Genomic DNA, 21,301 nt, shown 5'->3' on the forward strand with positions numbered 1-21,301 from the left:
TGGGGAGCCACACTGTGCCGCCGTCTGTTGTCATGGCAGAGAAACGTGGCTTGCCGTGGTGCGCATGTGTTAATTACGCTAAAAGATTTAGCATATTTAATTAAATAAATCCTTACCTTCATAAGGATGTGTTATTTTTGACAGCTCTCGTTTTTAAACTTTATTTAACAACAGAACACAAGATTATTGACTTATGGGTGTTGGTTATAACACATACGGGCTCCTTAAAAATATATATTGCCAGTCTATCCGTGGCGCCATGTAAGTGTGCGCTGATTAAAGTTAAAGATAACGTACACGTCATTGTACAGCCAATATTTCACTATATTGATGCTCTACCAAGTCATTTGTTAAGAAGCAGATTTAAGGGGGAGTAACTCTGGCAACTTGTAAATATCGGCTAAAGTTCATGTCGTTGTTGTGGCACAGCCACAGAGTTATGATGCCATCTACACTACGGAGTTGTAACAACAAGCCACACAGACAGTCCCATTATAATGTGAGGGCAAACAAGGAGCACCAAATCTACAGGTATCCTTGGCGGTCCAATTTTCCTCCACAAATATTGAATGTACGGGAACCACTGCACTAAGTTGTGGCGGGCCTGAAGATGATACACAATGACAGCGACTTTGCATTCCCTGTTCCATGCGTTCAGTAACAAAACCCATGAATTTCTCCCGCATTTCATTATATTTTTCCCCTTTCTCGTCTCTGTGTTTGTGCTGCTTTCTTTATGAATAAGTAAAGGCAGTATTTGGTTTCCTCTGCGTTAATTATTGAAGCGACAGTGATACAGGACTTGCCTCCCAGTGCGCCCCCTGCACCAGAGCCGTGTTTTAGCTGGTTCCTAGGCAACCGGGCTGCGTATAGTCAGGCATCAGTAACATCCTAATGATTCTGCGGTGCGTGCAATGAGGGGGAGTGCAATTTACACATAAATCAGTCAGGCTGCCATTTGCATCTTTGCATTCGTTGATGAAGAACATCATGCATGTGTATGACAGCTCTGTGACATCCAGACAAAAAGGCAGAATAGTGTTTTTATATTTTAACATTTTTGCAGCATTCCCCCAGTTTTGGGATGCTTCGCATTACATGGGGTGACCTTGACTGGATTTGGATCTGGCGTGGTGGCCGGCGCCACTGCACCAAATGTTTACAAGCTGCCAAGCTGATTTGAAACACTCCATGAGAGGCTCAGTGGGGATTGGGAATTCTTCCTGCTATATCGACAAGAGGCAGCAGGGTCAATCAGAGAGTAAATAAATGATTGAAAGAATTAGTCGTGCCCCGGCAGCCGAGGCTACTCAGTCGATCCGCACTATTGATCTGCAGGTAGACGGTATCAGTGGATGCTTTAGATGAAGAGCTGGGCTCAAGACTTGATTGCCATTATATGTCCTTTAGCGTTCACTTGTTTACAAATGAGATTTCTCCTCACATTAGTGGCCAGGCGACAAAAGGGGAAAGGGAAATAACACACGAGTGAACATTTCCTAAAACACACACCTTACACTTCATCAAACAGGATACTTTCTCAAGGGGCAGCACCGTAGGAATGACTTGGATATACTTTAGAGTAGTGGTTCTCAACTGCTTTGGCCTCAGAGACCACCATCACCCCTCAGTGAGCGGCTAGCGGCAATCCATATGGTGGACATTTTTCAACTCAAGCTTTTCAAATCCTCTGCATCTTCTCAAATCTACTGTATTTAAATACCTGTTTGCAACATGGGCTGCAGTGGTGAGACGCTGTCCTCATCTTTTGTAGCATGCTCTTCTCCAGTAGGTATCTGCAGATGTGTGATGCCCATGTCATCACTCAGTGTCTTTCACTTTGCCAATTGAAAAAAAATACATCAACATTTGCTAAAATATGCATTTTTTAGAAATAATAAACGCCTGTAAAAATAGAGCTAAAAACACACTTAGCATGATGTAGGAACTCTGAAGAACTCCCTTGACACTTTCAGTATTTAATGTATCTTACTAGGTGATAGCATGCTAACATGCTAATTAGCTTTTTAGCTAATTTACTAATGTCTAAATTCACATACACACATAGTATGGTGTTGGAACACTACAGAGCTGCACGTTTGGTACCTAGTGCTATCTTTCTAAGTGCTAGCATACTAACTGTTAGCATTTTTGTTATTTTATTGATGTCAATGTGCAAAAATACACACGACTTGATGTAGGGACACTATAGAACTGCCTTGGCACTTTCGCTACTTAGTGTTATCTTACTACGCACTAGCATACTAATTTAATTAACACGGTAGCATTTACTCATTTCTAAATGCAGTACACACATGGCATGATGTAGGGATACTAAAGAACTGCCTTGGCACGTTTGGTACCTAGTGCTATTTTGCAAGGTGCTAGCAAGCTAACTGTTAACATTTTAACATGCTACATTGCTATTTTATTTGTGCCAAACTGCAAAAATAGACATGACATGACATAGGGTCCCAATAGAGCTGCTTTGGCACTCGCTACTTAGCATGCTAACATGTCAAAATGCTACACTTTACATGTAGGTACACTATAAAAATGCTGATAATATGCTAGCCAAAGCTGTGCCAATGATTCACAACAGCTACAGGTGGCATGCCCATCAAAATTGTTCTAGATTGGTAACATGTTTTCAAAACGAAATTCAAAGCACGAAATGGCAAGGGATTGATATTTTGGACACAATGTAGACAGGCTCTCTGTGAGGTGACTCACTTGTGTTGCCAGCTATTTAAGCAATAATGGCTGCGTTTTGACTTATTTTCTGAGGATATCACATCCACTAAATAATCTCTAAACACTGTACAATGACTAGTCTAAAGTATACCCAGGTTTAATTTCCATAGTAATGCAGAAAGATAGTAGAAAAGATGTGCCTGTGTTACAGATCCGTCCAGCGTTGTTGTGGAAGAGATGATAGCCCAAAAGGTGCAGATACTTTGAAGTGAAAGACTCTCTAACATTTGGCAAGGACGTTGCCTTTGGTTCCACTGGGTTCCAGTGACAGTGGTTGCTGGCATAAAGCATTATTAATGACCAAGGAAACTGGCCTTCAGGCTAGGCGTTAATTATATCACTGGAGAGCTGGGGGAGAGTGTGCACACACCGGAGGGCGGGGCTTCTCTCCCTGTGTTGTGTGTGTATGTGATTTGCATTGTTAAGCCATTACTGTCCTCATTTTGGAGGGAGGCCTAGCTGGTTGAATAGCTGTGATAGATTAGGATGCCAGGAACACTCGCCAGCATCAGCCATTGAATTTCTGTAATTGTGTTTTCCTCATCTTACGTATTACTCATCTTACTTTGTCTCACTTAAAAGTTGCAAGGGGACAGAATTTCATTGGCCCGTATCATTCACATGTTTCTCCTCTTCAACAAACTAATACATTAATTCAATTTACTTGACTTCATTTCCGGACATGTACTGCAATTTCTATTGCATTTCTAACAACTGGAAATGTGACAGAGTTAACCGCGGAGATGATTGGGTTAGCTACGGGCTACTGTTTTCATCATTAAGCTGGGTCTTAATCACCGCCACCCTGGCACCAACTCACCGCCTCGTGCTCGCCGTGCCATGCGCAGGCCCGCATGTTTCCGATGCCTGGCGCCTGCATGTGACAGTTGCGGCAGCCGCGAGCCACCCCGCGCCCCTCGCCGTCTCAAAGCATCTGCGCCATTGTTCTTTAAAAAAAGCTAAAGGCCACTCACTGTGCATTGCCTTCAATGTGGCTCCCAGTCAGGCCGCCTTACGTTCACAGTGACGTAGAGTTGGAGGACTACAGACATGAGAGCGCCACAATACCAGCTTGTTTGTTTACCAGACCTGCCTGTTTGGTTTCTTCCTAACAAGGCAGCAGTAAACGTCAGGAATCGTTAGTTGTCGCTAAACTAAATAATTTACATTTACATTTACATTTACATTTACATTTACATTTACATTTACATTTACATTTACATTTACATTTACATTTACATTTACATTTACATTTACATTTACATTTACTACGGATGTCCGTTAATTAGTGTTACCGACAATTATCGGCCCAATATCAGCAGAAAAATGCGATATTGGTATTCGATCATGAATACTGATATAAAAAAAGGCTGTCTTCATTCCTCCACAAGAGATATGTGATGTTACACATATCTGTATCAGTATCGGAAGTTGCCAGTTGTACAATACCAGCATATTGGTTTTCAGCAAAAAAGCCAATGTCGAAACATCCATCATATTCATTCATTCATTTTCTACCGCTTATTCTCACGAGGGTTGCCAGGGTGCTGTACACTTTTGGTTCGATATCCTACTCCCTCTCTGTGAATTTGAGAAGATTTAACATTCATATAGTTACTTTTCTTGAATCTAAGGCTCGAGTGAACTTTTAATAAGTTAGCTTTTTTGTTTCTTTTGAAATGCCAATGTCTTCAACTCAGATAAACTTACAAATGTCCTTTTTCTGCATTAAATACAGAATGACATGACAGTTATTCACATAGGAAAGCCTGATTTTGTCAGAATGCCAACTTAAATCTTTGTCCCCATAACTGTGTATTGCTCATTGCCCCTCTGTGAGACTAATAAAAGTGGATCTTATCTAATGGCCACTTTGTGCTCTTTCCGTATTCCGCACTAGTGTTCAGGGAGCCATATACAGTCCGTGTGGCTGACCAGCGCTCCATGCGGGGTAATGTCGCTGTCTTCAAGTGCCTCATCCCCTCTGCTGTCCAGGAGTACGTCAGCGTGGTGTCCTGGGAGAAAGACACGGTGTCCATTGTCCCAGGTAAGGAGCTGTGCAGAATGAGTGTCTATGTATGCTGGGAGCCAAAAAGGGACAGGGTTTTGTGTCAGCAATTGCAAAATGGGATTTGACATCAAACCCTGTCATAGAAATGAGGTGTTCACACTCCTTGCTTTGCTGTAATGAATTTATCTCCTGTCACCGGTCTATCCTGTTTGTCAGTAAGGGTGAAGGATGAATGTGTGTGGGGTTAAAAAAAAAAGAAAATGTCCCTTCCCTGCCACGTTGATGATGATCATAGTGTGATCGGTATCAGTATCGGCTGATTTCACTCACGGATGATTGGTATCGGCAACATAAAACCCTGCCCATGACTGGGACAACAGCACCTCTGCTGGTTGCAGCCATGTAGTGCACTCCTCTGTTACTTGAGTTAATTTCACACCATCGATTACTATGGCCAGCCCCAGAAGACACATACTTCTCACACTCAGTTCATGCTGATGTGCACTGTATGTGAGGGTGTGTGTGCAGCACAGTTAACATTTGCTCCGTGGAGCAATGGCAAATTGTTGGATGTCAGATGAGACTGTTTAGGTCAGACGATACGCTGCACTCCCACTGCCCTTTATCTGTGTCTCTGATACCGAGCATCCCTTTCATCTCTCAAAAGTGCGTGTGTGTGTGTGTGTGTGTTTGTATTGGGGTTGGTCCTGTCTTTCACTCCAAGCACTTATTGATCCTGCACAGCTGTACTGTGTGTGTGCATGTGTGTGTGGCCTGAGGGGGGTTTCCAGTCTGGATCGATAAGGCTTGCTGTTGGATTCCCCTCTCACTTGTCATGGATCCCTCAGTGTTAGAGTGGTGAGACCGGGCCGGCCTGATTGACTGATAGTGTGTGTGTGTGTGTGTGTCGTAGCCGCTGTATTGAGGCTGTGTGTGGTAAGGTCTCACTGGGAGTGTGTTATTGATCCACTGTTGGACATATTCACTGAAACATTAACATACGAACAAGCAAGAGCAAATACACACACACGCGCACACACACACATCAGTTCAGATCAGTGTAAGTGTTCCTAAGCATTCTCACACAAAAGCTGTACTGTAATTTGCATGGAACCGTAATCAATTACAGTGGAATGTGGTAAAAATCATATCATGGACTGTGTGGAAGCAGAACTGGAGGTAGCAGAGATGAGGATGCTGAGGTTCCCATTGGGAGTGACCATGATGGATAGGATCAGGAACAAATCCATCAGAGACATTACATGTTAGAGACCTTGGAGATAAAGTCAGAGAGGCCAGACGGAGATGGTTTGGACATGTCCAGAGGAGAGATAGTGAATATATTGGTAGAAGAATGCTGCGTTTAGAGATGCCAGGTAGGAGAAAGACCAAAGAGGAGGTTTATGGATGTAGTGAAGGAGGACATGAGGGTAGTTGGTGTGAAAGAGACAGATGCAGAAGACAGGGTTGGATGGAAGCAATTGATTTGCTGTGGCGAACCAAAGGGAGAAGTTGAAAGAGGAAGAAAAAGAAGAAGGACTGTATGGATCTGGCAACGGATGGTTGTGATTTTTTCTTTTTTGAAATTTTGCGGCTTCTTTCTATCACGGTTTTCAAATAATATATTAATGAATATATAATGTTGTTTTGTGGTTGAATATGGCCTGTTATTAGTAAAAAATATGCATATTTAAGAAAAATTGTGTCTAAATTAAGCATTTTTAAGCATACAAATGGCAAAATGCGCTAAAATACAAATATAAGGCACTCAGAAGACACATTCAAAGATGTTGTGATGATAGGTAGTATTCCACACTGGTGTCAGTAATGTTACTGTAATCTCCAGTGAGACACACAAGCACCAGATTTGATAGCTGCAACAACAGGTTTTTATTGCAGGTTTAAATTATCTCACATCAGGCACAATAATCCCTAACACAGGCTACTACTGCAGCAGTAAGTCTGAAACCTTCTTCTCTGCCTCCCATTCAGCTCCCCTAGCACCAGAATACATTTACACACAAGTCTTATTATGTTTGAAATGGCTTATTATTTCTACTCTATTGTGTAATATGAATGTAAAGGGGTTATTTCATGTTTAGAGGGCTCTAATAATGTGAAAAAACATATTTAGAAGGTTGTAAGCATATTTTCTGTGCTCTAACTACAAAAGTAAGGAATCGTTCTTCACAGAAATTCCCTTATGACGGTCAGGTCTGGAACCAATTAACCCTTTAAATGAGGAGTTACTGTATTTGTGTTGTAGATCATTGAGACATTTTATGGCTGAAAATGCTTCATTTAGATATAAAATGAAAAACAATAGGCCAGGGGTAGGCAAACTACGGCTCGGGGGCCACATGCGGCCCACCACGCGTTTCAATTCGGCCCACCAAGTATTTCAACTTTTAACATACAAACTGGCAACATGAATTGCAAGTCAGATGTCTTATTTAGTAAAAAAAAAAACCAAACTAAATTGTAAAATTAAATTACATAGTTTGATGTGGTCTGATATTTAAGGTGCTCCTGAAAAAAACACTTTTACAGATAAAATTAGATAAATAATTCAAGGAAAATTATAAGCATAAAATAGTGTGTGTGTGTGTGTGTGTGTTAAATATATGTTCCGGACCCCGGACAATTTTGTTAACTCAATGCGGCCCACGAGTCAAAATATTTGTACACCCCTGCAATTGGCCATACTCAACCACAAAACAGCCATGATTTATTATTTAGTATACTTTCAAAAACCTTGAGGCAGTGAGAAAATTTGAAATGTCGACTATACTGATTTCCTACTTTTTCGCTTATTCCTAATTCTTCATTATAGTCAGACATTTGTACAATTGTAGTCCTCCAACTATGTGGGAAGGTATTATTATATTCAAAAAACACTCCCAAATATTGCAGAGTGACAGCTTGTCCATATGCTCCAAGGAGACATATTATGCAATTTATTTGCATATTGTACACAGCGTACAATATTATTAACATGCCTGCGACCAATACTGAAATTTGTGAATAAAATGCAAAATAAAATGCATCCACTTTGCTCTGATGTCCTGAGGAGATGTACTGCTCTGCTTCCAGATTGGCTTTAACGTCCTTCCTGTTAATAGTTAATACTCGGTTGTGTCATGTCCCACTTGATGCTTGGGCAGGCACTGCAAAGACCCACAAATGTGTATACAAGCAATTAAAATGTAATATGTTCCCTTTAATATATGGCTGTTCTCATGCAAAGTGTTATGAGCGCCCATCTTTGTTCCCCTTGTACTGGATGATGGCCTTTGTCAGCACTTTTGTTGAACACATACAACCTATGGCCCTTCCTATTGTCACATACTGTATCATCCATCCATCCATCACGGATAGCTTTCAACTTTTCGATCACGCTCAAGATGCTCCACCGGTTCCCTGTCCATTAAGGGGGGGGGGGGGGGGGGGGCTGTGCATGCCGCAAGGTGCAGGCTTGACAGGACGACACGCGTCACACAAACGGTCGTGTTGGTCAATAAAGCTGACTTTGAACGGGCTTTGATGAAGAGGCAGGCGGTTGTTTGCTGACAGCTGCCCTCGCTGCGAGACGACCCCGCCTGGGTGTCATGTCACTATTTGACAGCCAAATCTGTTTGCGTTTGGGAGTTCACGGAGAAGTGTGTGTGTGTGTGAGAGCGAGAGAGAGCATGGGGGGTAGACACACAGATAGATGGGCGGGCAGACGCCTTTGAGGGCTTGTCGTTAATCACTTTTTGGTTCTCAAATTGATGGTGTGCTGGTTAGAAAATGATCATTTGTGTGCTCGTCAACTGGGGAGTGTTGAAGGATGCGCCTGAAGGAACTTTGCTTGGTCTTCGTTATTAGTAACCATCCTCAACTTTAAAACGGTGTGAGTTTCATCTGCTCACCATGGTAACGAGTGCAGACCGGCAGGCAGAATGAGGAAGGTGTGAGGATGCATCGCTGCCTGATTTATATTAGTGCGTCACCGCTGCTCACACGCACACACACAAACATATAAAGACATATTTGTGATAAATATACAATACAGTTATCTTACGGCAAAACGATGTGCCTAACAAAGTAGTTTGTTTGCCCTCGTTTGATTCCTTGGAATCGAGTGGCCGAACAAAGCATCTAATTTCACACATTAGTGACGCAGTCTCTCTGAAGAATTGATGAATCCTTTTAGGGTTGGACCACTATAGACAGATGCCGGCCAGGGAGTAACTTTTTGATGAGCCGTTCAATGACAGTACGTTACTCTTGAGTGTTGGGAAATTTTTTTGTACTTTTAGTACTGCTTCAAAGTTATGTGACGTCTTTCATTTCCATGCTGTGCCAACACATGATGTTCTATAATATGATCTACCATAGCCATTTGTTTAGAAGTCCTTCACATGCTTATCACCTGATTCAAATAGCCCTGGGTGTCTGGGCATGTGAGTCTGCTCTTCATTGTCTCAGTCCATCACAGGAGGAGATCGCCCCTTCCCTCTCCATATATTGTTTCTCATATTAACTTACATTGTAGCATGAATAATCCAGAATCCATCTGTCCAGGTTGTGTTGATTTGCACAGCTGGATTTCAGTACACTATGGGGCCACTGAGACTAAAATAATACTACAGTATTGGAACTTCTATTGTCACATTGATGGGCATGCATGGGTGTTCTGGGCTAGAATATTCAAACCTTTCTGCTTTAAATTTGTAACTATGTTCACAAAGTCGTAAGAGGGCGACAATGAGAGGTGGGTACCGAGTGATTGTTATGTAGATTGATTTTTGTTAAGTTATGGACTCCACTACATCAGCATTGATTAGCTGATGTAGTGAAGAGAGACTTGTGGGTGAGAACAGTGCAGCAACTGTGCGTGTTTTTGCATTCATTGATTGGGCTTGTTTAATCCCTCTCGTCACACACACACACACACACACACACAGCCTCTCACATTGTGGTGGGGTATAGCGTCACCGCAGCTGCTGCCTCTTCTGTCCCGGTCTCCATTTTGTGGCCACTCTGCTGTATGCGCTCACTTATACACTCCATCCAACTTCAACCCCCAGGACCCCCTTGGAGGGGCACTTATTAGAAGATAAAGTGACAAAGCATCATCTATTTGCTTCCACTCCGTCAGACGCGGAAGTTGACAACAGATAGACGCTAGGTTGGCGGGGGTTTAAAAATGGCAAAATCGGCAGAAAAGAAAAGACAAAGTGGTGCAAAAGCATGCTACATGCTAAATTATGCAGGTGGCAAAATGGGCATAGAATGGATGATGGACTGACTGCTGTTTCAGGACAAGCCCATGATAAAGGTGTGTGTGCGTTTTGTGTAGTTTTTCTTACAGTCCCCAGTCCTCCCATGGGAGAAGAGGGCGGCTTGGGGCTTGAAAGCGACTGTCATTAAAGATGCATCCGACAAGAGCTTAATGCCCCCGCATCACACCGCACCCTCCTTTGGGCCATCTCCATTTATCAGTGCTACAGTGTTTGATCAGTAAGCATCTCTGTGTTTGTCTTGGATGGGAGTAGTTTGTACCTTGTCCTCGGTCGCGGGGACGAGGGCAGCCGGGTTGCTGTGGATGGAAAATGGGCGCTGTTTACTTATTGATGTGTGATTATGGGATGTGGTCTGTGTGTGTGTATGTGAACCTGGCAATGATGCGTGTTAGGCGGGTTATTTATTCAGCACTCGTGTTTGGATGTTTTACAGAAAGAACAGGTGCAGAGCGACTCTCTGTTTGAGCATGTAGGTGTGTGTGTGTGTGTGTGTGTGTGTGTGTGTGTCCAGCCACTGATCGGGCTGCAGTGTGCATTTGTGTTAAAAGGATATTTTATAGTTCCCAAAATCAACATCAGGTAGATATAGACTGACACAGATAGGTACAGGAAGATAGATACACTGTAAATGTACACAAACACTCCCAATACACTCAGTGTAATGAGTGTATAATATGCATCCAAGGTGACTGCGGAGTAAATCATTGTAATTCATTGAAAGACTGTACTACTACTAATACTACTACTATTGAGCTACTGCAACTAGCGATTATTTTCTTTGTCGATTAATTGACTTATGGGTTAGGCCCGACATGAGCAATTTACGAGGTGATATGACATGTCCCAAACGTGGGACATTGAAAGGTGGAAGAAAAGTAATGTAACCTTGATGGAACCTGATGGCTTCCAATGATACTGGCATGACAAGGACATCCCACCTGACACCTGAGATCTTTCCATACACCACAGTGGAGGGAGCCATCATGATCTGGGCTGCTTTTTCCTTTCATGTTCTTCTTACAGAGGAATAACCTCACTCCTTTGGAGCATCCTGTGTTCCCCTGATCAATATCCAATTGAAATCCAACATTCGATCAGGAGTGTATTCATACAAGTATTAGATATAATAGATATACTGTATAGCTATAAGCTGATCTACTGTAGGTGGATACAGGAAGATAGATGGATCGATGGATGGATTTTTGGATAGATGGATGGATGGATGGATAGATAGAACATGAATGTTCAGTGTGCAGATTAAAATGGCGGGAGTGATGGAGCGAGATAGGGAGAGGAAGTGTGAGTGGGGGGGCTGTGCACGAGGAGAATTTCAATGGCACTCCAATCATGCAGGCAGTCTCGTTAGCCCAGGGAACATTTGCATAGTGCTTCGGCGAATTCATTTGGCCTTACTCGGAGAAGATGGCTCCCTTTCCTCTCCACTAGTTAGTTATTCATTAGCTGCCCACAAGCTGAGGTGTGTTTTTGCGCGCGTGCGTGTGTGTGTGTTTATGTGTGTGCACGCAGAGGTCAGGGAATGTCTAGGAGCCTTCCTGTTTGTTTTGACCTTATGCCGCAGCCCTTGTCGTTTGTGCAAACGATCATCACTGGTTGTGTGTGTGCATCAGCATGTGCACTAATGATAGCACGCGCTAGCCCAATCACTAGCGCACAGCTGACGTCGTGCATTACTCATCAACCACCCAGACGTCCTCCGACGCCCTCTTCCTCTGCCTCACTTTGTGCACCTTGGCTGCCCCCCCATCCCTTTCTTAAGCCTTAGGAACTAATTGGAGGGGAAAAATACATGATGGAGGGATTCACACAATCAGCTGCATATTCAAATCCATCACTAATAGGGATCATGACTTGCTTAAAAAAAACAAAAAGATATAAGACAGAGGGAGGTTGGAGGTTGCAGGTTGCTGGGTGAGAGTGCGTAGTAGGGGCTGGGGGAGGAGGTCTTGTCCGTGAGGTAGCAGACATCAGCCAGTAAGTGAAGATGACATACATAATGTAGAATAGAGGAGATGTGTTATTCTAATTATCCCGCTGACTTTGCCCAGATATCTGATGTTGCTTGGCAGTGCACAGCAAATATGGCGGAGAAGTGTGTGTGTGTTTCAGGCGGACGTTTACTGGAGTCTTGACGTCGTTTGCTGTATTAGCTTGGATTTGTCACGCCCATGTGACCTTTCCAACGCTGCTATACTGGTTAGTGTTAACACATGCGGACATTATCTGGACATCTACTCGTGGGGCACTCAATTCACAAGATGAGACGATACACAGGATAGGTTGCATGACAATGGGACAAGACTACATTTAATTGTTAAGTTTAAGAAAATCACATTGAAAAATTTTACTGGACAAATAAATGTTTTAAATGAACCATCCACAAAATAATATTGGTGTTTTTAAATTGAATTGAATAAATATTATTGTTAACAAGCCACTAATGTTTTGATGATATATAATAATAATGATAACATATAATAACCTAATACTGTAATATTTTCTTTAAAGCCCTATTGTGCTTTTTCCACTTTTCTGACCTATGAATGTAGTTAGGATGTTGTATTCTGGTGTTAAACGATGCCAAAGGTTCAGATAGTGATGTTGGGATGGCTCAAAACACTCAGTTTCAAAAGGCGTGGTAAAACTGCCCCTCTGTGATGTCACAGAGGGCCATTTGTGTAGTGATTATAAAACTTTGATATTTGTATTGCATGTATACTGGCATTTTTTTCAGAAGCATTTTCACCTCATCCCATAGGGGGCGCCACACATGTCATTATATGTGTTTTCTTCAGCAAGAGCCAAAGAAAATGATGCCTTTGTGTGCCTTATAGCCATGCATATATTTGTGTGTATTTTTGCAAGGTGGACTGGGGGCGGGGAAATATGAGAGATATCCTGTTCCAACACATCCCCTCTGGAGCGAACTTAATGACCTGTGACCTGAAGATGTGCATGCGAGTGAGGGAGGGAGGGTGGTGGGGTGGGGGTGGGGGCCGGTAGTAGATGAAGAGATGCAGACGTGAAGAGCTTGGAAGTAGTGCATTTTTTTTAAAATGCAGCAAATACGACGCAATGTTTCTGCTAATGTGCCTTGCATGGCTCGTCTTTTTCTCCGTTCAGAACCACCTAACCTGACCTATGCTGTTCTTGTGTGTGTGTGTGTGTGTGTGTGTGAGAGAGAGAGAGAGGGGCCTCTCTGTCCTCCCCTGTGAGCAATGGCATCTTTATGCTTTATTAACAGCTAATCAATGGGCTCTCTGGGATATATTGGTTGCCCTGAGATTCCCATAAGACATGTGCAGGTCTTTCAGGATTACACACACGCCGCACACACACACACACGCAGGCATGCATGGCTGTAAACCGCAAGCAGTCCAGACCAAAAAAAATTAAAACTAGGACTGTCACTGCTGTTGTGTCCTTGGGCAAGACACTTCACCCACAATGTCCCCAGGGTTGTCGACTTATACCGTATTTTCTGGACTATAAGTCGCTCCGGCGTATAAGTCGCACAAGGCCAAAAATGCATAATTAGGTAGAAGAAAACATACATAAGTCGCACTGGCGGGTAATTTATTTTCCAAACTACTTGACCAAAACAGACATTACGTCCTCTTGGAAGGCAAGTTCTAACAATAAAAGAATAGAGAACAGGCTGAATAGATGTAAGATATGCTAACACAATAGCTTCACAAAAAATAAACATGAACAGAAAAGGTGTCCAGTGTTTATGTAACAAAAACATTTTTTTCATTTATAAGTCGCTCTGGAGTACAGGAACAGCCAACCTATGAAAAAAGTGTGACTTATAGTCTGGAAAATACGGTAAATGCTTCACTGACCAAAATGGTGACATACGACCCGGATCTAGTCACCAGGTGCTGCCCGATGGCTGCCCAATGCTTTTTAAAGGAGGGTTCAATGCAGTGACAAATCTGGCTGTACATGTGACAAACATAGCTGTGATTTTGTTGTCTTTGTAACAGTGAGCTCAAGCGAGCCGAGACCTATTTCTCAAGCTGTCCCGGTCCACTTGTTTGGTGGATGCCAAGGTTCGAAACCATACTAGCAGTACAAACGTTTTAACTGAAGCAAACATGACAAGTGTGAACGCACCTTTACTCCTCTTCAATGTTTACTCGTCTCTAGTTTTCTATGATTGTTTTTACCCCCCACTATTTTGACTGTAACTTCGATTCTCCAGACCTCCCCACCACACACACACACACACACACACACACACACACACACTTACCACCTCCTCTCATGCTTTCACTCTCTGTACATTGGCTCTTACTATTTGGAAAAATGCTTTGTTCGTGTGCATAGCCGTTGTCTTACAATGCCCAGGGCAAAGCAAATTTTCTATTCCTCTCCTCTCCTCGCCCGCTCCGTCTCGCTGGAGACCTTGTTTGAAAATAACGATTTCAGCTTCAAACATTTCTTAGGATGTCTCTCTTTTTTTTTTTCTTCTGAAGCTATGCAGTACTCCTTTTTATTGCTGAATTTTTCAGCTACATTTAACGTGTTTCAAAGTTAACTTTTTCATTTAGTTGTCTTTAATTCTAACTTAAATTTTATCTTATTGTATTCTTACTTTAACTCCTATTCGCTTTCTTGTCCCATAGGAAATAAACAAAATGCAAATGACAAAATATAAGCAAACTAATTACTTTGTTTCCCCTAATTTTTTATGTTGTTATTTTCTCTAGGTGGAGTTCTCCCCATGCCTTTTCACATTCCCAAAACACGCATGTCAGGTCCGTATGTATGAATGTTAGTGCAAATGGTTGTTTGTCTATATGTGCCAAGTGATTGGCTGGCGACCAGTCCAGGGTGTACTTCGCGTCTTGCCCGAAGACAGCTGGGATAGGCTCCGGTATACCCACAACCCTTGTGAGGATAATTGGCATGGAAAATAGATGGATGGATATTATGTATTTTTTGGTTGGCTTGGTGGCGACTGGGCTTTACTGTACTTTTTTAAACACAAAAAGGAATACATTGACACAACATGGGCACATGTTGGTGGCTCCTAAAAATTCTCAAGTGCTGAATTTCAAGAAGATATGCAAAATGCCGAGTGCCTAACGAGAATGAATGACATTTTTGGTTGATGCTCCAAAATGTGTTGTCAGATTTGCCTCCTTAACATAGTTCAGTCAATGTTTGAGTGATTACAAAATTAGTCATTTGAAGCATTAGTCAATGAAACCATATTCACGAATGACTCCATTCAGGGTGACCACATGAACTGAAACACGCACAAAAACAGTCAAGTGTCGATTTGTGTATGATTCCATTTTCATTAGGGAAAATCATCATTTAGCCACAATTTTGCTTCAGTTTTCAAGCGGGCTGTCCTTCAGAGATAATTATTTTAAAAAAATACACAAATTAATGACACTTTGTGTTAAAAAAGTGCTATTTATTTAGTCTTTAAAATGAAGCTAGCTATTAGAATAATTAGGGATATCAGCATAAAAATGCGATATTGGTTGATATCGGTATGTGATTTTGTTTTCCCTATCATGAAAACCAATATTTAAAAAATGCTGTATACAACTCATATGTGTTCATTCCACCACAGGAGATTTGTAATATTATACATATCAGTATCGGTATCGGCTGATATCGGTATCGGAAATTGGCATATCGGCATATTCATTAATTTTCTACCGCTTATCCTCACGAGGGTCGTGGGGTGTGCTGGAGCCTATCCCAGCTGTCTTCGGGCGAGAGGCGGAGTACACCCTGGACTGGTGGCCAGCCAATCACAGGGCACATATAGACAAACAACCATTCACACTCACATTCATACCTATGGACAATTTGGAGTCGCCAATTAACCTAGCATGTTTTTGGAATGTGGGAGGATACCGGAGTCCCCAAAATGCCCACGCATGCACGGGGAGAACACGCCAACTCCACACAGAGATGGCAGATGGTGGGATTGAACTTGGGTCTCCTAGCTGTGAGGTCTGTGCGCTAACCACTCGACCGCCATGCAGTCGACATCCCTAATAATAATAATAATAATAGTATCTAGTGGGACCTTGGTTAGCGAGCACTAACATAAAAAATATCTGCTAAAATTCTGTATACATTTTCTGGTTAGCATACAATGTATAACATGTATCTTGTCGTGTTATTAACTCATTCGCTACAAAAGATATATTTAGATTTTTTTCAACCTGAAAGGTCAATTTTTTTTTGTGCAAAAGTCATAAAGAGGTGATGATGCAAGTTGAAGAGAACATGTTTGGTACAGTTTTAAGCCGTATAAAACATTCACAATGTGGCAGAAATGCATTTCATAAGATCTCAGCTGGCTTTTACATCAAGGAGGAAGTGGAAAAGCATGGAGGAGTGTAGCATGCAGAAGGTCACGCAATGAAGGGAAATTGTAACTTCTAAAATTGTAACTCACATGTGTGCACATACACAGTTCGGTTCAAAGTGTGAAAATCGTGAATAGTTCATGGTTTTATATTGTAAATACATGGTTATTATGATGTAAAATATCCTTTACTTACCTATGTTCTACTACTGATTGCAACAAACTTTTTTTGCATATACCTATAGAAAACAATATTCTATGTCCCCTGAAAGATCCGTCAAAATCCTGTAAAAAGGCCGGTGCTGCAAAATATAACAAAAACCTGGCATTTATTTCACCATTACCTACTGTACGTCCAACTGCCTTTTTTTACTGTGACTGTTTGTTTTCAGGGTCTCTGTGTTCGACGCAGAGCCATGGAGAGAAGTGAACGGAAATGTTTTCTTCTTTCTTTCTTTTTTATTTTTTGTATATACCCAAGCTTAGCTGACTAAAGCTCCCAGAAGACAAAGGAGTGGAGGTGTTGAGGAAGAAAAGGATGTAATTTGAATCTCATATACATTTCAGTTGAAAGTCATTGTAGCCTTGATGCGTTCTCTGTGGAGTTGAGCTCCTCGTGCGCGCACACACACGCACGCACGCACGCACACACACGCACACACACCACCACTGACAAAGCTTTTGTGTACAAGCACAGGCTGACAGTTGAGTGCTTGCACTACAGATCATTCATCCTTGTTGACTACATCGCCGCTGCCTAGTAGAAAAATACAATGTATGTCAGATGCAGCCTCTCCACTACATCAAACGTACTTGAGCAGCTACAGCCGCTTTGCTCACTTAAATACCTCCGAGCACAACATTACAAGCACTTCAACATAAAGCATAGCAAGAAAAAAATAATACTGTATAGGCTCTAACCTGAATTGCCCTGCTACTTTTCCCTCTTGCCTACCATTAACTCATTTGACACGACTGTGTGTCCTGTACCAATGGTTTCCAGTATACAGTATTGTGATAAATAATAGCAATATGTTGACCTTTCAACTTGTGCTCACTTTGTTTTTTTTTAAACCCACAGCTCTACAATACAGCAGTAAAAATAAACAGCAGGTGCCTCCTCACACACATTTTTATTCAGTTGCGTCCCTCGTAAAACCGCACCCCCGTTCTTGTGACAGCCACCCCGACTCCACATTTGCTATCTGTGAGTGTGTGCGTCCGCATAAACAGCGAGCGCTTCTTTTTTTTCTGCAGGCTGACAAGTGATTGCCTTGTTTATTTCTGTTGTGGGGCGAGACAGACGGGTATTTATTCCCTCGCTCCGCCCCTCCCTTGCCCGCCTTCTTTTTATACTCATACAAACACAGCTATTGCTGAGTCTCACATGCTATCATTCCATCCAGGTTTTACTTTGTCAATGTGGAAAGACCCCAATGTGTGTGTTCTAGGCCTCACCAAAAATAATAAAAAGATACTTGGTCTGCACTAGGCTGCACAGTGAGCAAGTGGTTAGCACACAGGCCACACAGCTAGGAGACCCATCTCTGTGTGGGTTTTCTCCGGGTACTCCGGTTTCCTCCCACATTCCAAAAACATGCTAGGTTAATTGGCGACTCCGAATTGTCCATAGGTATGAATGTGAGTGTGAATGGTTGTTTGTCTATATGTGCCCTGTGATTGGCTGGCCACCAGTCCAGGGTGTACCCCGCCTCTCGCCCGAAGACAGCTGGGATAGGCTCCAGCACCCCTCATAAGCGGTAGAAAATGAATGAACGAATGATCTACACTAGTCTTTTTTAAAGAGTAGCAACATTAGAGCTGCAACAATTAATCGACTTCAGTCTCTCAAATGTGAATATTTTATCATTTCCTCAGCCGTCCATGAAAGCAGACCTTTTATCTTTCTGATATTCACCTACATCAGCTTTGACTTTGGAAAAAAAAAGATCGAATCCATGTTGTGGACCAAATGTTTGTGTTTGGTTCATATTGACATGGTCCGTCTCGGGTAGGGGTCTGAAACCCGCAACTCTTCAGCCTCGGTGTTGTGGCTCCCTTCGCAGAGCTCAGTCGACTGTCAAAGAACAGGACAGAATGTTGACAGAATGACAACAAACATCACCAGCAGGCAAAGTGATGACATTTTTGTGTTGTTTAAAGTAAAAGTTACGCTTGTTGAAAACTGATATTTTGATTAAACTTACCTCTGTTCTACTCTAAAAATGTAGATGTAAATATTATTTTCTAGTCTAATCTTTCTTTTGGTATATACCGTTTCTATATAGCTTTAGCACACAATATTCTGTGTGCCTTGAAAAATCAGTAAAAAAAAAAATCATCAAAAATGGCAATGGAGTTAAGTTGTTAACTTATTTTTACACTTGTATACTGTGCTAACAGATGGCCTTCCTGTGTGACAAATCTTAAATGGAATTGTCATCTATTCAGCGTATGAATTTCCCCGTTTCATGGTGAATAAGATGAATATATTGTCTTGTGTAGAAGTCACTCACCTGGTATGCATGCAGTGCACACGCCCAACGAGGGAGTGTAATTGCGGCATCCGTTGATAGGCAGCGGGCGCGAGCGTGTGTTTGCTCTCCAGAAGTCGACGGTGCGTGGATGCGTTCCACTAATAGGAAGCGCGGCGCTGCATATACGCAATGTGTTGCTGTGCAGGAGGAACCATTCTGCCTTCGAACTCATCAGTGTATTTGTGTGTCTGTGTGTGTGTGTGTGTGTGTGTGTGTGTGTGTGTGTGCAGGGGGGGCTCTTTGAAGCTAATGTATGTGTGCATGAGTTTGCACATTTATGCATACACGTGCACGGTTGTTCATCTCTGCTTATTTATGCTCGGTCGCATGTGTGTGATGGTGCACACATCACATGTGAATGAGGGGAAGGAGGGACGGAAGTTGCTCGGGAAAGAGTGATAGCGAGAGTGAGGACAGAGGCTCCAGAGAGACGCAAAAGGGGACCAAAAGACACATTCTGTCACCATAAGAATGTTTAAATTTTCAAAAGGCACTTAAGAGGGACAGCACAGAAATGCATATTTCTCAAAGAGGTTTGGAGAAGGCGCGTGGGCAAAACTGGGATTCTTTTTTTTGTGTCTGTGGAAGAGGCTAAGATGTGCTCAAAGGAGCTGGGGGAAGAGACGTAACGTGAGTGGAGATGCAGTCTCTCTTAATGGAGGTGTTTTTGCTTCACTAATTTTAGGGCCCATTTAACAGAATGTGCCTCCCCCTTTCTCTCTCTGCTTTCTCGTCACCCTTCCACCGTCTCCTCACCCCCTCTCTTCTTTGCATCTATCGTTAATTTAATAACGGCTTGCCTGATTTGCTTTTAGCATTAATATTCCAATACCAAGTGATGTAAATAATGAATGCCAGCCACCTTCTATTCTCTTGTCTCCCTCTCCTCAATTGAGCCCCCCCATCTGTCGTCTCCGTGGTGGTACCGAGCACTCCCTGAGGATGGACAGGCAAATGTGGGATAAGAGGGCAGAGAATGAAAAGGAAAGGGGGTGATGTGCTCCTCAGCATAAGCACCATTAGATTTCCCTGTAGTCTTAGTGTCTAATAGTGACACTTTATTAGGTACACCTGAACAATACGTCTCTCCTTGAAAACATACCTTTTGTGTTCAACACCATTGGACCGTTCCTCCACTTAAACGAGAACTGCCCTTTTTTTAAATTTTGCCCATCACCCACAATCCGTCGGCGGGGTACACCCAATCACAGGGCACATATAGACAACCATTCACACTCACATTCATACCTATGGACAATTTGGAGTCGCCAATTAACCTAGCATGTTTTTTGGAATGTGGGAAGAAACCGGAGTACCCGAAGAAAACCCACATATGCACCGTGGGGGCATGCAAACTCCCCACAAAGATTTCATGATAACATGTAATACTGTAATAATTTTGCTGCATTTTTGTTCTTTTTCCTCCCTGAGCGCATTGATTTCACATAACAACATAAAAACGAACGCCTACACCTCGTTTAATAGCTAGCCGGTGTGGTAAATTGCCAATGTGCCATTAATGCAGTTTGATTGGCGTAACAATGTTAATAATAATAATAACAATGCCGCTGTAGTTTGGTTAATGTACATTATATGTAAATGGAGCATTTTTTTTCATAAGGCTTTATAGGCGGAATACATTTTTTAATGAATAATTTGTCAGATGTAATGTTGTTTTTGTATGGTAAAAAGCCGGTGCCTGCATGGTTTATACTGCAAGCCTCTTGCAAACTAGTAATGAGCAGAGCTAATTAATTTAGACTCTGCCACCAGATGGCTAAAGCCGCATGGTAGCAGCGAGGGAGGCACTCCTCTTTCCTCTCACCCGCTCATTTTTGCTTTGAAGGTGTCTGTCCATCTCAGCAGACACACTCTTGTGGCTGTGCTAGAGGTGTGTGCGGCGTCACGGTATAGCCGCTGTGAGGCACAACATTTGATCGATCGTCAGCAAGCCTCAACGGGCCTCTGGGGGGTCGGGTGGGAGGATTGCAGGCTGTTAAACAATTACACACACTCAAGGTGGTCACCTCAACCTTCTACGCCTGGACAGAGTGTCTCTGTGTGTGTGTGTGTGTGTGTGTGTGTTGTTCTGCGGGGACGTGAGCGGATTGGTCTGGTGTTGTTTGCGACATTTGTCTGGCTTCACTCACTCACGTAAGTCAGCCAGCCGCTAACCACTTAAATCTCTCGCAGTGCTGCCACATTGCAACCACTCTGGTGTTTTTGCAACCCAAGCCATTTCTGACTAGTTTCCTTGAGTACTTGAGTGGGGAAACACATTAAAGTTTTACCAGAGGAGGGAAAAATGAAGAAATAATGACAAAAAAAAAGCGTGCCTCGGTGTACTGTT

General features: G+C 42.5%; 1 protein-coding gene across 3 annotated transcripts in view; it reads left to right on the forward strand.

Annotated features, from left to right (window-relative positions):
* The window catches only part of dscaml1 (Down syndrome cell adhesion molecule like 1), a 108,723-nt gene that overhangs the window by 20,333 nt on the left and 67,089 nt on the right, over positions 1–21,301 (forward strand). For all 3 annotated transcript variants that reach the window (XR_013627976.1, XM_058080709.2, XM_058080711.2), the window contains one exon: positions 4,655–4,801. Coding sequence is in view for 2 of the 3 variants with exons in the window: in XM_058080709.2 (XP_057936692.2) it covers positions 4,655–4,801 (147 nt within the window). In the remaining variant the exon portion in view is untranslated. The remainder of the gene's footprint in view (positions 1–4,654; positions 4,802–21,301) is intronic.

This window comes from Doryrhamphus excisus, linkage group LG8 (genome assembly GCF_037039965.1).
Source record: "Doryrhamphus excisus strain RoL-2023G ecotype Guam linkage group LG8, RoL_Dexc_Guam_v1.1, whole genome shotgun sequence".
In the NCBI taxonomy this organism is placed as follows: Eukaryota; Metazoa; Chordata; class Actinopteri; order Syngnathiformes; family Syngnathidae; genus Doryrhamphus; species Doryrhamphus excisus.